Source organism: Drosophila hydei, unplaced genomic scaffold, assembly GCF_003285905.1.
Source record: "Drosophila hydei strain 15085-1641.00,03,60 unplaced genomic scaffold, DhydRS2 tig00008135-arrow-pilon, whole genome shotgun sequence".
Lineage (NCBI taxonomy): Eukaryota > Metazoa > Arthropoda > Insecta > Diptera > Drosophilidae > Drosophila > Drosophila hydei.
In genome coordinates, this window is record NW_022045844.1 from 2,626,350 (window position 1) to 2,638,999 (window position 12,650).

The 12,650-nt window shown below is 43.7% G+C and overlaps 2 protein-coding genes across 4 annotated transcripts; both read left to right on the top strand.

The window, feature by feature from the left end:
* The first annotated feature begins 205 nt into the window (after positions 1–205).
* LOC111605178 lies at positions 206–5,056 on the top strand. 3 transcript variants are annotated; one of them, XM_023323573.2, is made up of 7 exons: positions 206–391; positions 454–871; positions 927–1,177; positions 1,241–1,834; positions 1,891–2,734; positions 2,794–3,386; positions 3,445–3,562. In XM_023323573.2, the coding sequence occupies exons 1-7, from the start codon at positions 308–310 to the stop codon at positions 3,472–3,474; spliced, it is 2,814 nt and encodes a 937-aa protein (XP_023179341.2). In that variant the 5' UTR covers positions 206–307; the 3' UTR covers positions 3,475–3,562. The 3 variants fall into 3 exon arrangements, with proteins under 3 accessions (XP_023179341.2, XP_023179342.2, XP_023179340.2); XM_023323574.2 differs by having other exon boundaries at positions 3,448–3,562; XM_023323572.2 differs by having other exon boundaries at positions 208–391; positions 2,794–5,056.
* A 1,736-nt stretch (positions 5,057–6,792) lies between these two features.
* LOC111605188 (basic helix-loop-helix neural transcription factor TAP) lies at positions 6,793–7,923 on the top strand (the record flags this gene model as incomplete). Its single annotated transcript, XM_023323586.2, has 1 exon — positions 6,793–7,923. A coding segment is annotated over exon 1 (1,131 nt), but the record flags the coding sequence as incomplete, so codon positions are not given.
* Positions 7,924–12,650: the final 4,727 nt, after the last annotated feature.

The window sequence follows — 12,650 nt, forward strand, 5'->3', positions numbered from 1 at the left end:
TATCTATGATCTATTTATGCATTTTAAAAAACATGCACATTATTGAAAGTAAACTAAATAGCGCATTAGCCTAACGTAATTTCTTATACATAATAAATTTCAACTCTTCGGAATTTAAATATGGCGCTCACTCACAATGTCTGACAAAAGCTGACTGATACGCAACTCATATTCATATCGATAATTGACCTATGTGAACTATCATCTCTTGCGGACGTGCATACCGGCTGAAAAATAAATACAAGTTCTATGTGTTTTTCCAAGATCCAATAGTTTTATGTGATATTTTTTGAATAAAAAGCTCGCCATGGACATCATTCTGCCCGAGCAATACAATGAACAAAAATTTCTAGAGTGCGCTTCGCGAATACAATATGACGAGTTCAATGCAGTAAGTATAACAAATTTTTCTGTATTATCAGTGTCTCAACCTTTTTTGTTTTGTTGTGACAGAAAATGCTTGCGTTCTTTTCGAGCTGCAGCGATGTTGATGTCTACCAGCTAATTCCTGACGATCGTATTTTGCAACTAATATACGGATGGGATGCTTGCCATCTGCACAGCCGCGATTCCATCACGGAAGAGCTGGGACACATTGTCCGATTGCTGGCGCATCATACGTTGCAACTGTGGTTCAGCCAGGAGTGGATGGGCTGCTCGGAGACCCTGAAGCGCATACTTTTACACTATTTGAACAAGGGTCATAAGGTGTTTAATAAGATTAAGGGGCTCTGCGACATCGATTGGCAGTATATACTCAACTATCAAATGAGCCCCTGGCGTTTGCCCTATTTGCAGCAGCTCTTTGCCAATTTACAGCAGAATAAACATCATGTGATTGAGCACGCTGTGCCGCCAGCCACTGCAGAAGGTGTAACTATTCACAATTGTTTGGCGTTTATTAATCTATGTTATCTTTTCGGTAGATATAACATTTCTGATGCAGGAGCGTTTGCATTTGATCATACTTCGTCTATTAAAGCTCTTCGATGCTGGCAGCTGGGAAGCAGTTAAGCAGCTTTCGCTGCGTGTGCTCGCCGCCTGGCTGAAATGCTATCCAAGAATTTGTGCAGAGCGCTTGCCTTCTGAACAGACGTCCATTGTCTTAGTGGCACACCTTTATCTGCTCACAGTTTTTGTTGCGGACGACAATCGTGGCTATATAATTGATAATATGGTACACATACAGACAAAATATTTTGTGCACAGCTTTGTATTAATATATGATTCCCTTTGACAGATGTACAACATACGCTTCTATGCGCAGAGCATGCAGGAGACATCGAATGCAGAGGCCATGGGCTATACTCCCGCTAGGCTAATTGCACAGATTTGTGTACGCTTGGGTCTGGGCAAGGATGGTTTCTTCGAGCACATTGTGTTTAAGAAGTTCAATTTAAACCTCGTCACCTCTTTCGCTGTCATGTTGGAGGCCTACACCAGCTATGTGCTGGGCAATCAACTTCTGGAATTGATGGCTCTTAATGAGCACGATTTCATGGCGCACATAGCACAGTTCAAGGTGCTGATGCATCGATATGTGGAGGAGCGCGAGAACAGCGAGCGCTTCTTGCTCAATGAACTGCAGAAATTAGAGTGTCAGCGCAACAGCCACGCTCTGCCGCACACAGTGAATCTGAATCTCAACTACCAGCAGCAGATATGCAAGGGAAATCGTGCGAGCAACATTGGCAACTACAAGAATTGCGATGATGATGAGAAGCCGCTGTTGGATGTCGACGAGGAGTTAGATAGACAAATAGATCCGGTCTTTCAGAATGTGCCCAATAATGAGGACGTGTTGGATTTTGTGTACAATTTGCTGGCACAACGTGTAACTTAACTTCCTAATTAGTTGTAAATTATGTTATTTCTTCTATGCCTTTACAGAAATTCAGAGGCTGGCAGTTTGCCAAGATTGCACTGCTGTTAAAGATAATTGGCCAGAAGCTAAATACCATTGAAGTTTGGCGCTATCATCCAGGCTTAACCACACAATTCATGCTTAACCTGGAACACAAGCTCTCTGACAACTATGCCGACTTAGCCAAGGTATTTACGGAGCATGGCTTCATGGAGGCGGAGTTCTGGTTGACGGCTTTCTATTTACATCCAACGCGCAGCAGCTATTGTGAGGTAAAACGGTGTTCGCGCATTAAAAAGAAACGGAAGGACGAGGAGGAAGTTGTCTCCAGCAAAACAGGAGCACGTACTGATAAATTGGATCATATCAAATATGAGCTGTTGAGTTCAACCATTGATGTAGATGAAATTGTTGCTATCACCAATCACAATGCACCCGTAGCCGACTATGATCCAGTCTCGAAGGCACTGCAAACGTTGCGTTTGCCGCGCAGCATACTCAAGGATTTGCTGACGGTGGCCTTTCAGCCTCGCAACAAGCGTTACTCATGGGCGTTGGAATGGAACACCTTGCACGAACGCTGCAGCACTCTACTGAAGAGCACGGATCTAAAGCGAAAGTTTGTGGCTTTAAATATGGCGGAGGCCAACGATAGTCTGAAGTATTTGAAAATCGATTATGAAAAGTACAAAAATCGGCCACAATTGGACTACGGCACCATCGAAGAAGGCTACGAGAATGCTGTAAACACAGCTGAGGCAGATGGTGACTTGAGCGCCGATGAGGATGATGAGGCGCAGAAAACAGATCGTGACAAGACTGGGCGCGATAGAAAACGCCACCGAATACCAATTAAGTTCTGGAAGGAAGGTATGTAACAAATCCTACAATCATAGATAGCCATATTAACACAGACTTACACCCAACAGTCTCTGAGGATGAAGAGGAGGAGGATCAGGAATCTGATGAGTCAGAGGCCTATTATACAGGTTCTGGAAGGCGCACGCGTATACGAGCAGCTGCTCTTATGGCCAATACGATGATCACCGACATGGATAGAGCCATGCGTAGTGGACGTCGTTCACCTGTGGCTGATGCAGCAGCAGAGCAATCAACACTCGAAGCTGGGACATCGAAACCACAACCAGAGGAGTCAATCGTGCCAAAGCGTTCGATTAGTGAGCTGCTGCAGTCGCAGGCCAAGTACACAAACGAAACTAGTGGCTTTAAAGCGTTTGCTGACATTTGGAGCATTGAGAAGGTCGATCAGCTCAACGTGCGAGTAGATGACAATGTGCTCATGGAGAGCAATTCGCTACTGAGCAAATTCAAAAGTTTACAGGGTCTGAGACGAAGCACAACAGCAACGACTGGTCAGCTAGGTACGATCAAGGAAATGGAGAGCTCACGCACCAGCAGCCGTTACAACAGTGAAACGGACAGCTTGCAGTCTGGAACCTCAATGATGGCCATGCACGATGCGAACGAGTTCGAGGAGGGACAATCTGAACCTGTAACTGGCGTAAGTAAAGTGATTCCGCCCCAGCCGGCGCCAACTTCTGATTTTACTATGGAGACAGAAGTGTTACAGCTCAGAGGAAAGCTTCTAACCAGGGATGAGGCCACCGCCAGAGCAATGCCGACTGCCTTGGCGACGAAGGAGCGGACGGAAACAGCGAAGAAGCCAGCTAAACGAAAGAAACAGCCAAGTGATGAAAATTACAGACGACTCAAAACAAATCTCAGTGCAAGTCCCGAGCCAAGTTCATCTGAAACTTCAGTTAGCGATGTGAATGCGCGACTAATTGAGGAATGCTTGACCCGGCAGGTAGAGGTGCGTCTGGACATGCTCTCATCACAGGACATTGAGAAGCTGCGTGGGTTGCGGGTGCGTGTGAAGCGTACTAATTTCCGCCACTATTACCGTGAATTGAAAATGCAACAAGAACACAGCAGATCCTCATCGAGGAGCAAAAGGAGCCACAACCATACTGACGACAGCAACGCATCGACGTCCACGTCGGAGCTGCAGAGTGAGGGCGGGAGAAGAAGCAAAGGCAGCAAGCAGTTCGTGCACATAACATCCGATTCAGCTGAACCTTCGGTGCACTTGAAACGATTTAAGCACATCACCTCTGATTCTTCCACCTCAACAGATCCGGAGGAGGCGGCGTGTTCAGCCTCGAGGGAACGACGTCGACGCGGTCACAAATGGAGCCAGCAGAAAATCAAAGTCAATCAGCCAAAGTCACCTAAAGTGAGGCACGTGACGGGCGATACGGATGTCATCGAGCTCTCCTCGGACTCGTCGTCATCGTCGCGATCGCCCGTGCCCGTACCCGTGACTGTGAGTCGGTTTCCAGCTATGGTGCTGCCTTTGGAATTGGATCCACTCTATGAGGAGGAAATTGTACCTTTCTGAAGATGCTTACCCGATGCTCTTCTTTGGTTTCTTTCCCTCTCTCTCTCTCTCACACACACGCTTGGCTCGGGGCTACGTGACCGAAACGAATGCAGTCGGGGTTGCACGCCACACACACACGCACACGCACACAAAACAGGGGCAACCATTGGGCACACAGGCAGCTTGTTAAATTGAATTTGCGTCGCTTGTTAGAATGCAATTTGCCTGAGGCACAAATCTATATTTGTAGCTGCGCCTGTATTTGCTTTGGCTCGGACCGTGTTAGGATGTTTGATGAAATTATATATGTACATAAGCTAGCTCATGGACAGGGACAAAGCTAGCATGGCTTTTATTTAGTTAACACTGCCTCGAGGCTATGTCTGTGCCTGTGTGTGTGCGTCTGCATATGCGTGAGTCCGAGGCGACAATTGTGTGGAAAATGAATGCGCCAGCTTCCATAATAATTCACATACTTTCATGCAAACCTAATAAGCGCTCACACTTCAATTAACTGTATAATTGATACGCATTATACTTACTCAAAACCTTCAATTAGCCACACGCGCCCGATCAACGGTTGCCACTTGAGCTACCAACCCACACGTGTCGAGTGGTGTGAATTTTGACGGCTGTAATCCATATCCGACAAGAAGCAATTGCTTGGCTTTAATCTGCACTTTGGCAAGAATATCTTTTGGCATATCTAATCTGTTTATGCTCAACTGTTTTGGCGGCGTTCCTCTGGATATCTTGAGATTTGTAATAAATATGACCAAAAATGTAAATAAACTAAAAGTATTAGCAAAATAAATAAAAAAAATATTTAATTTAATACTTAATAGGATTTGTTAAACTGTAGAGACGTTTGAATGGAATTCGCAAAAATTATGTATGCTTAAACTTGGGCTTAGAAGAGTTCTCTATTCTGTTGAATGAGTTGGACTATTCTAAGCTGTTTAAACTATTTTAGTTTTCTGCAAGTTATCTAAGACTACAAAAATTTGAACTTGTGAAATATTCAAGTTCTAAGATATTTGACGTGCTGTATCAAATCTAAATGAAGTTCGGTTTACAGAAATGTATATGAAATAGATATTAAAGAATTGGTTTAAGAAATCTTGAAGAACTGACAATAATACTAATTAAGTTTCTGATTTTTATTCATCACGTTAATATGGGCTGATGCGTAGTTACTAACTCTCAGTTAACTTTCTTTAACTCTGTAATGATTTTTCCAATTGAGAATAGTTATTAACAGCAGTAGTCGTAGGTTACAGTATACAAATATTCTCTTTATATATTAGATATATGAAGAAAATGTTTGTATAATTCGTGCTTGTTCATAAAAATGTTTTATAGATAGTTATTATATAAGCTAAACAGTACAAATCTCAACCTTCAAAAAAAGGAGGATATTCCGATATATCTCCTAACTCAGTTACTAGCAAGATAGGTCTAAGAAGTTTTTAAGTGCCATAAAGCGTGGCAACTGTCATCAATTTGGAACAATTAGCATCCCTCAGGCCCCTCAATTAACGCTGAGCTGTGTCGCTTTCAACTCACTTTAAAAAAGCGTTCGCTCGTGTCAACAGTTTACCCGCAATTGGAACACATATCATAACAAAGCTGCACGTGCCCATTGTGAGCGGGGGCATGTGCGGCATGTGGCAGCCACTTAAAGTAGCAATCGCTGTCGTGGGGCACAGGCAGCTGTGAAGTGGCTTTTGCCACAAAGCTCTAGTTCAATTCGTTGGCACGTGCCACAGTGCAGCTTCACATGTTGCGCCCACGGAAGTGTTTTGGCCACGTGCCGGTAATTCGCTTAGCGACAGGCGTAAGCCCGTAATGATTATTGCGGTTGCAAAAATAATAAGAATAAAGAGTTGCGCGCAATTGATATGAAGTGGACACAAGATGTGGCACAATGTTGTGACACAGGCTGTTGATAAGCGACAGAGTGCATGCCGCTTTGAACTTTATGCGCTGATCCTCGCTGCCGAACAGAGCAGAGCAGAGAGATAGACAGCGCACTCATACTTCCTATTGGCTTACGTTGAAGCGTAAAAAATGCTCGTGTTTTAACTGGCAGTGGTTGCTGCTGCTGCTGTCTGATTGTGTGCGTGTGTATGTGTGTTTGGGCTGTGTGTGTACAACCCCCTTTGGGCTAGAGAGCGAGTGGCAATCACTGCCGCGCATATCTGTTGGGATTTGTGCCATGGCGCCGCCATCGTCGCGACCGACGACAATGCGTCGAGGGTTGTTACCCGTCTAAATCAGCGGGCTTACCAGCCAGCTCGACCAGCTCGACCAGCTCGCCCAGCTCTCTAATGGCTGCACATAAAACCATTGCGCACTCCTGTTCAGCTTTTAGTTGGTGCGGGCACGCGAAACGGTTAAGGCTACAAAAAGAATATTATTTATATACGAGAAAAAGAAAAACACATATATATATATAATGCGCCAAGTTGAAATCGTGTTTTAGATACAGCTCAAGCTAAAATTACTTTACTACGATCTCAACATGTCCGCCTGCTACAATGCCTACAATCCAGCGCAATCGTTTCAGTTTGATGAGGATGATGACGATGATGCTTCCTTTGACAGCGGCTATGAGAAGAGCTTTGAAACGGAAGCCCAGACCAGCTCACGTCGACGTTTGGAATTTGGCGAGCACTGCGGAGCCACGCCGCCAGCTCAAGCTCCAGCTCCTTTGGCCTATGCCGGCAACTGGGAGATGCAGATGAACTCGCCACCTGCTGGCTTTGTGGGTCTGCTGGACACGAGCAGCAACCACAGCACGCGCAGCGGTCGCACGCTGGTGGAGCACCTGAACAGTCGCGCTGCAACGAACAGCTTCGAGCCGCAGCTGACGAGCACGCCGGTGAAATCGCCAGAGGATCCGAATGCACCGCGACCGAAGCGTAAATATGCCGTCGGCAAGAATCGTGTGACTCGTTCGCGCAGTCCCCTGCAGGTGGTGCGCATCAAGAAGTTCCGGCGCATGAAGGCCAACGATCGGGAGCGCAATCGCATGCACACGCTCAACGATGCGCTCGAGAAGCTGAGGGTCACCTTGCCCTCGTTGCCGGAGGAGACGAAACTGACAAAGATCGAAATACTGCGCTTTGCCCACAATTACATCTTTGCGTTGGAACAGGTGCTGGAGAGTGGCAACACCATCAACCTGGACCTGGAGAAGTTGCAGAATTTTACGCTGAGTGGCGAGCGCATCACCAAGGAGCTATTCGATGCGCTCTTTGTGAACCCACAGCCATATCCCATCTTTGGCAACGGACGCATCTTTCCTTATGGGCCACATCAACAGCAGACGCCGCCGATGCACTATCAACCAGGTCAGGCCATGGATTATCAGCCACCTGGCTTTGATCTGGGCAGCAGCATGCGCTACTATCAACAGCAGCAACAGCAGCAGCAGCAGCAGCAGCTGCTGGTGTCACAGTCGGAGCTTAGTCCGCAGCCCACAGCTTCGGCTGTGTCTCACTTTTCCCAGGAGAAATATGATCTGTTTCGCAGCAGCTTTGAGGCAGCTGCTATGCCAGAGTCGGGTCTGCATCAGCAGAGCAGTTTCTACACACAAACGCCGCCCTGGAAGGAGTACCAAGAGGATCACCATCAACATCAGCAGCAGCAGCAGCAGCAGCAGCAGCAGCAATTGCACTATAAACAGTTTCAGGTATAGCATAGTTTTGCGGGCATCAATGCGGGTGTCTATCTTCTCTGGGTGATATGTTCGACAATGTGCTGACCCTTAAGTGGCACTGCCAGCTGGAAAGGATTAGCTCAAGAGCTGCACTAGTGACTCACCTTTGACCTTTTGCTATATAGATTAAATGTGACTTGCCTAGAGCAGCTATGCCAATAGCATTTCCAGCTCTCAGTCCCGCTACGGCTCGCAATCAGTTGATATTTTGCATTAAGCATTAAATTGATAGCTGAGGCCATGCTAAGCAGCTGGTCTTAACTATTAATTTGATTACATTTATTTAGTGAGCCCCACAAAGCCTTAGTCAAAGTTCAAATGAATCAGTTCAGCATGATTCGAACTAGTTGAGAGTTTGCGTTGCTTACTAAATGAACTATTAAAACTAAAAGTGTTTTCTATACGATTTAATTAAAATTCAAATATAAATTACATTTAATTTATATTTTTTTAAAATTAATTAATGTATAAATTACACTTTTTGATTTTAAAATCTAATACAAAACGCATCGGTTGTCCATGTAAATTTAGTCAGAGCATCCATGTACCTTTGCTAGCAAGCCATATATTTCTATATTAAGATCATAAGCTAGCCATAGCTAAGCGTTATATTTAAGATGAGGCATTAGCTAGATTTAGTTAGTTGGTTGGGTTAACAATGCAATTGCTAAGAGAAACGAGGGCTAGTCATTTTTGAAAATCAGGTTTTATATATATAAATATATATATATTTCGATTCTATCTTAAGCCGAATTTGATGTAAACTATTACAATTTATTTTTTGCTAATAAAGTTGAAAAAAAAACCGAAAAAGAAAACAAACTACTGCAGAAAGTGCTGCTTAGGTAAGCAGCAAATGTAAGTGGAAATGAAAATTGCTAAAGTCAAGGCAAACAACCCTGAGCTGTGCATGTGCATGTGTGTGTACCTTTGTATGTGTGTGCAGATTTCAGATTTTCAAACAAAAGACTTAAATTCAAATAAATATTGTATATTGCAGTGCACATAAAATGAATGTGTGTATATGCGTGTGTGTGTGTGTGCAGCTTGTTTATTGTAGGGGGCATTTTTGCGCCCTTACAATTCGACATGGGGTGAGTTGAACAATGGAAGATTGTCCGTCACCTGCCACAGAATTACGACTACAAAACGAATGTACCAATGCCAACAACAACAGGAAAAGCAACAACAACGGCTGCAGCAGCAGCAGCAGCAGCAGCCGAGAGTCCTGAAACATGAGCCAAGTGGCTGTGGACCTGCATGAATGCCACTCAAATTATTTAGTTGAATGAACCGGCAAGAGTCGAAACACTGAGTCGACTGACTGACTGCCTGACTGACTGACATTTTCCGTTACAGGAAAAAATAAAGGGTGACTCGTAGAAGATGCTGAATTATATTGTTGGAATGCAACATCTCTAAGGCGAGTAGAGAGAGCTGGAGTCGCTAAGCTGCGCTTGTCATTTGTGCAGCTTTGTTGAAGGTGTCGGGGTTTATCTTAACAATAATCATTATTATAGCCAGTATATTGTCGTTGTCACAGGCGCAAATACGCAGCGGGCGAGCCGCTAAGCTGCATTCAATGCCAAAGGAACTGGCGCTGAGGGTGATGCCCATAAAGGACAACAGTTGGACAGGCGGACGTACGGACGTACGGAGCGCAAAAGGACGGGCATCATTAGCGTGCTGCTCTGCTAGTTGTGTCACGGGGTAGCTCGCTGCAGATGCTTATCGACGGATCAATAACGGCATTACGAATACATCTCGCTGTCAGTCCCTGCTGTCTGCTTATATGACTATGCTAATGCTCAGCGAGGCTTTGGTTAAACAATTTGCCGATCGCCCTAAGACGATAAGAAAACCAAAATGGAAACAAATTGCCAGCTCACGGTGCAAGGAGCAAACACAATGCGTGCTGCGTCAAGTGCAGGTCCTTTGGGTCCGATTTATATATGAGCCACTGAGCAACAAATTTTATTTCTTTTGCGAATGCTGCGATATGAAAAAAAAGGAAGCAATTGCTTGAATTACTTGTAATATGTACTCAGCACAGGGTAGAAACGCAACCTCAGCAATCTCTTGAAGGAATCTCTTCAAAACAAGTTACTTCTATGCGACTCTCTCGCTTTGATCACACAAAATAGTCCGTTTCTATAGATTTGTCTTTTATCTCCAAGTAACTTCTAAAACCTCACTCCTCCATCTATAAAAACCTTATGCCTCTATATAGTTCTACACTTTACCCTCTCACAGTCTAGCAAATCCATAAAAGAATTGACATTTGCGATCATAAATTATGAGCTTTTTATTCCACCTAATTCTAGCTCAAGCATAAACGTGGCAATTTGTCTGTTTGGTTCCAGATTCCGATATCAAAATTGGCAAAAATCGCAAATCGAATTTTATTTGGCGAATTGATTGTTTTACGCCTTTTTAGCATTGCTCCGGCATTCAGCAGTTCTGAAAAAATGAGTAGAAATCAGAATTTAACCCTTCTGCGGCACATGTGCTGAAACCCCTTTCTTTTTAGCAAACAAAATTCGCTCTGGTGGGTCGAGTTGAGCCGACCCGAGCCGAGCCGAGCTGAGTTGCTCGACCTTTTTAGCGATTCATTGCCCTGCTCGAATTGGTTTATCTGTGAAATCTGTGACGCTGCTTGCATATATATATATATATGTTATGTAGGTCCTTTTGGTCCTGCCCTACCTTGAGTTGTGTGCTCATCTAACCGAAAAACATTGGATAAACAAACAGCCGCTCGAGTATTTTGTTACATTTGTTGCCGCGCCGAGGAAGCCAATCTGTCGCATTTGTGTGCATGCTCGTCCTGTCAGGATAAGCATTAGACCTTCTCTCTCTATGTGTGTGTATGAGTGTAAACTGTAAACTGTGCTCACAAGTTTTGATTGCGATTTTAATCCGATCTGAGCGGTTTTAGTCAAATTTAAGCAGATTTGTGTCACATTGTTGCAACAGAAAGTGGAACGCAAAAAATGTAAACACATGTAAATCAAAAATCATATTTGATACACATGATTCGAATTGAGATAAGATGCTGAGCAACTATTTGAATAGCTCGAGTTGCTCTTGTAATAGAGGTGAGCGTAGTTTCTGGTAGAGGAACTGACTAAGTAGATTTGTAGTTCAGGCTAATGAAGGTATTATGTATGCGAGTGGAACAATATTGTCTTGACTGATAGTTGATTATAGTAGTAGAAGGAAAGGCTTTTAGTATATAATATAGTATATATAGTTATAGTATATAGTTCACGAGAGTAGATTTGTTAGGCTTATTCTGAGATTTAGTATGTTTGTCTTGGCTCCTCATTCTTGGATTTCCTTTATGAATCATCATCTGGAATCGTTGTTTAGGCTCTTCTCCTTGGTACGTCGTCTTGCTTCGTCCTTTTGGATCATCGACTTAAGCTTCGTAGTCTTATACAGTGCTTAGATTAGATTGCTCTCATGGCAAAGGATACATCTTCCACACACTTAAAGCTAGAATCATATTTGTTATTATATCAAAGTCAAGATATATTTTATATATCTTAAAATTTAGTTTTCAGTTAAATTTTCTGCTGTTTTCTGTCCACAAAAGACTTCTGCAACATTTGATTTATTTTACTTCTACCTGAAATTTTGTAGGTCAACGAATTGGAAATGGTTTTACCTATTAGACGCTTGGCAGACGTCGGAAATGTCATTCGTTATTTGCAACCCCAGAGAAAGAGAGAGGGAGAGACAGAGCGCTGCAGACATAGTTATATTTCATATTCCAATCACATAACGAATATTTCCTTTTCCTTTTCCAAATGAATAAACTGTTAGACAAACAATACATTAAACTTTACAACTTCACACCCGCTGGCTGTGTGTATGGAAACCATTAGAGAGCCCTGCCCCGGCAACAGCAAGAGGCATGCATATAGTCAGTAGCTGAGGCTGTACCACAAACTACGAGTTGATTGTTATGCAAATGAGTTGTGAGCAGCAGGACGAAACCAGGACGAAAGCCGGAGTGCAACCCCAAATAAAAAGCGCTTGAGTTAACTCTGGCTGCAGTTCATCAAGTGGTCATAAATATATTGAGCCAAGGCAAGAGCATCAGCCTAATTAATATGCAGCGCCATGTGCATAATGAATGTGACATTTGTAATTTATGGTTGATATTTGTTAACATTCCTCTTCTGCTGTTCTTGCTTAGTTTTTTATTTTTTTGCAGTGCATAAATTGAATTTGTAGGCTGGTGCTAAAAGGTCGGCACAACAACGGTTTCATGCCCAGTTATTGTTAATGTAAACAACCATTGATTGAGTGAAAGGGCCGAGCTGAAAATATTTGTGATTGCCATTCGCATTCACATTTTGCTTTTGTGCCTAAGCCGCAGCAGCTTAGACTTCCGCTGCGCCTCTAAAACCTACTTCCGGTTTAGCGAAAAACTGCGCGAAAATCCCCTGATTAGGCGTCCATTGTGCTGCTGTAAAAAAATAGAGCGAAAAACTGCCAATTTTACCCCCAAAAAATATGAAAGAAAGGAGAAACCTAACAAGTTGTTAGCTGCAATTACATTTGCGTGAATTGCTCGACGCGGGGTGTTGCCCTAAGTCGCTTTTTATGGCACCTCGAACGGGCCAACTCGGAGTTGGCAGTGACAGCAA

Bases quoted from the DNA above. Each gene is read 5' to 3' on its own strand.
- LOC111605178 (XM_023323572.2), top strand. From the start codon at position 308: ATGGACATCATTCTGCCCGAGCAATACAATGAACAAAAATTTCTAGAG. The intron at 872-926 runs GTGTAACTATTC...TCTTTTCGGTAG, and splicing joins GCCGCCAGCCACTGCAGAAG to ATATAACATTTCTGATGCAG. The intron at 2,735-2,793 runs GTATGTAACAAA...TACACCCAACAG, and splicing joins AATTAAGTTCTGGAAGGAAG to TCTCTGAGGATGAAGAGGAG.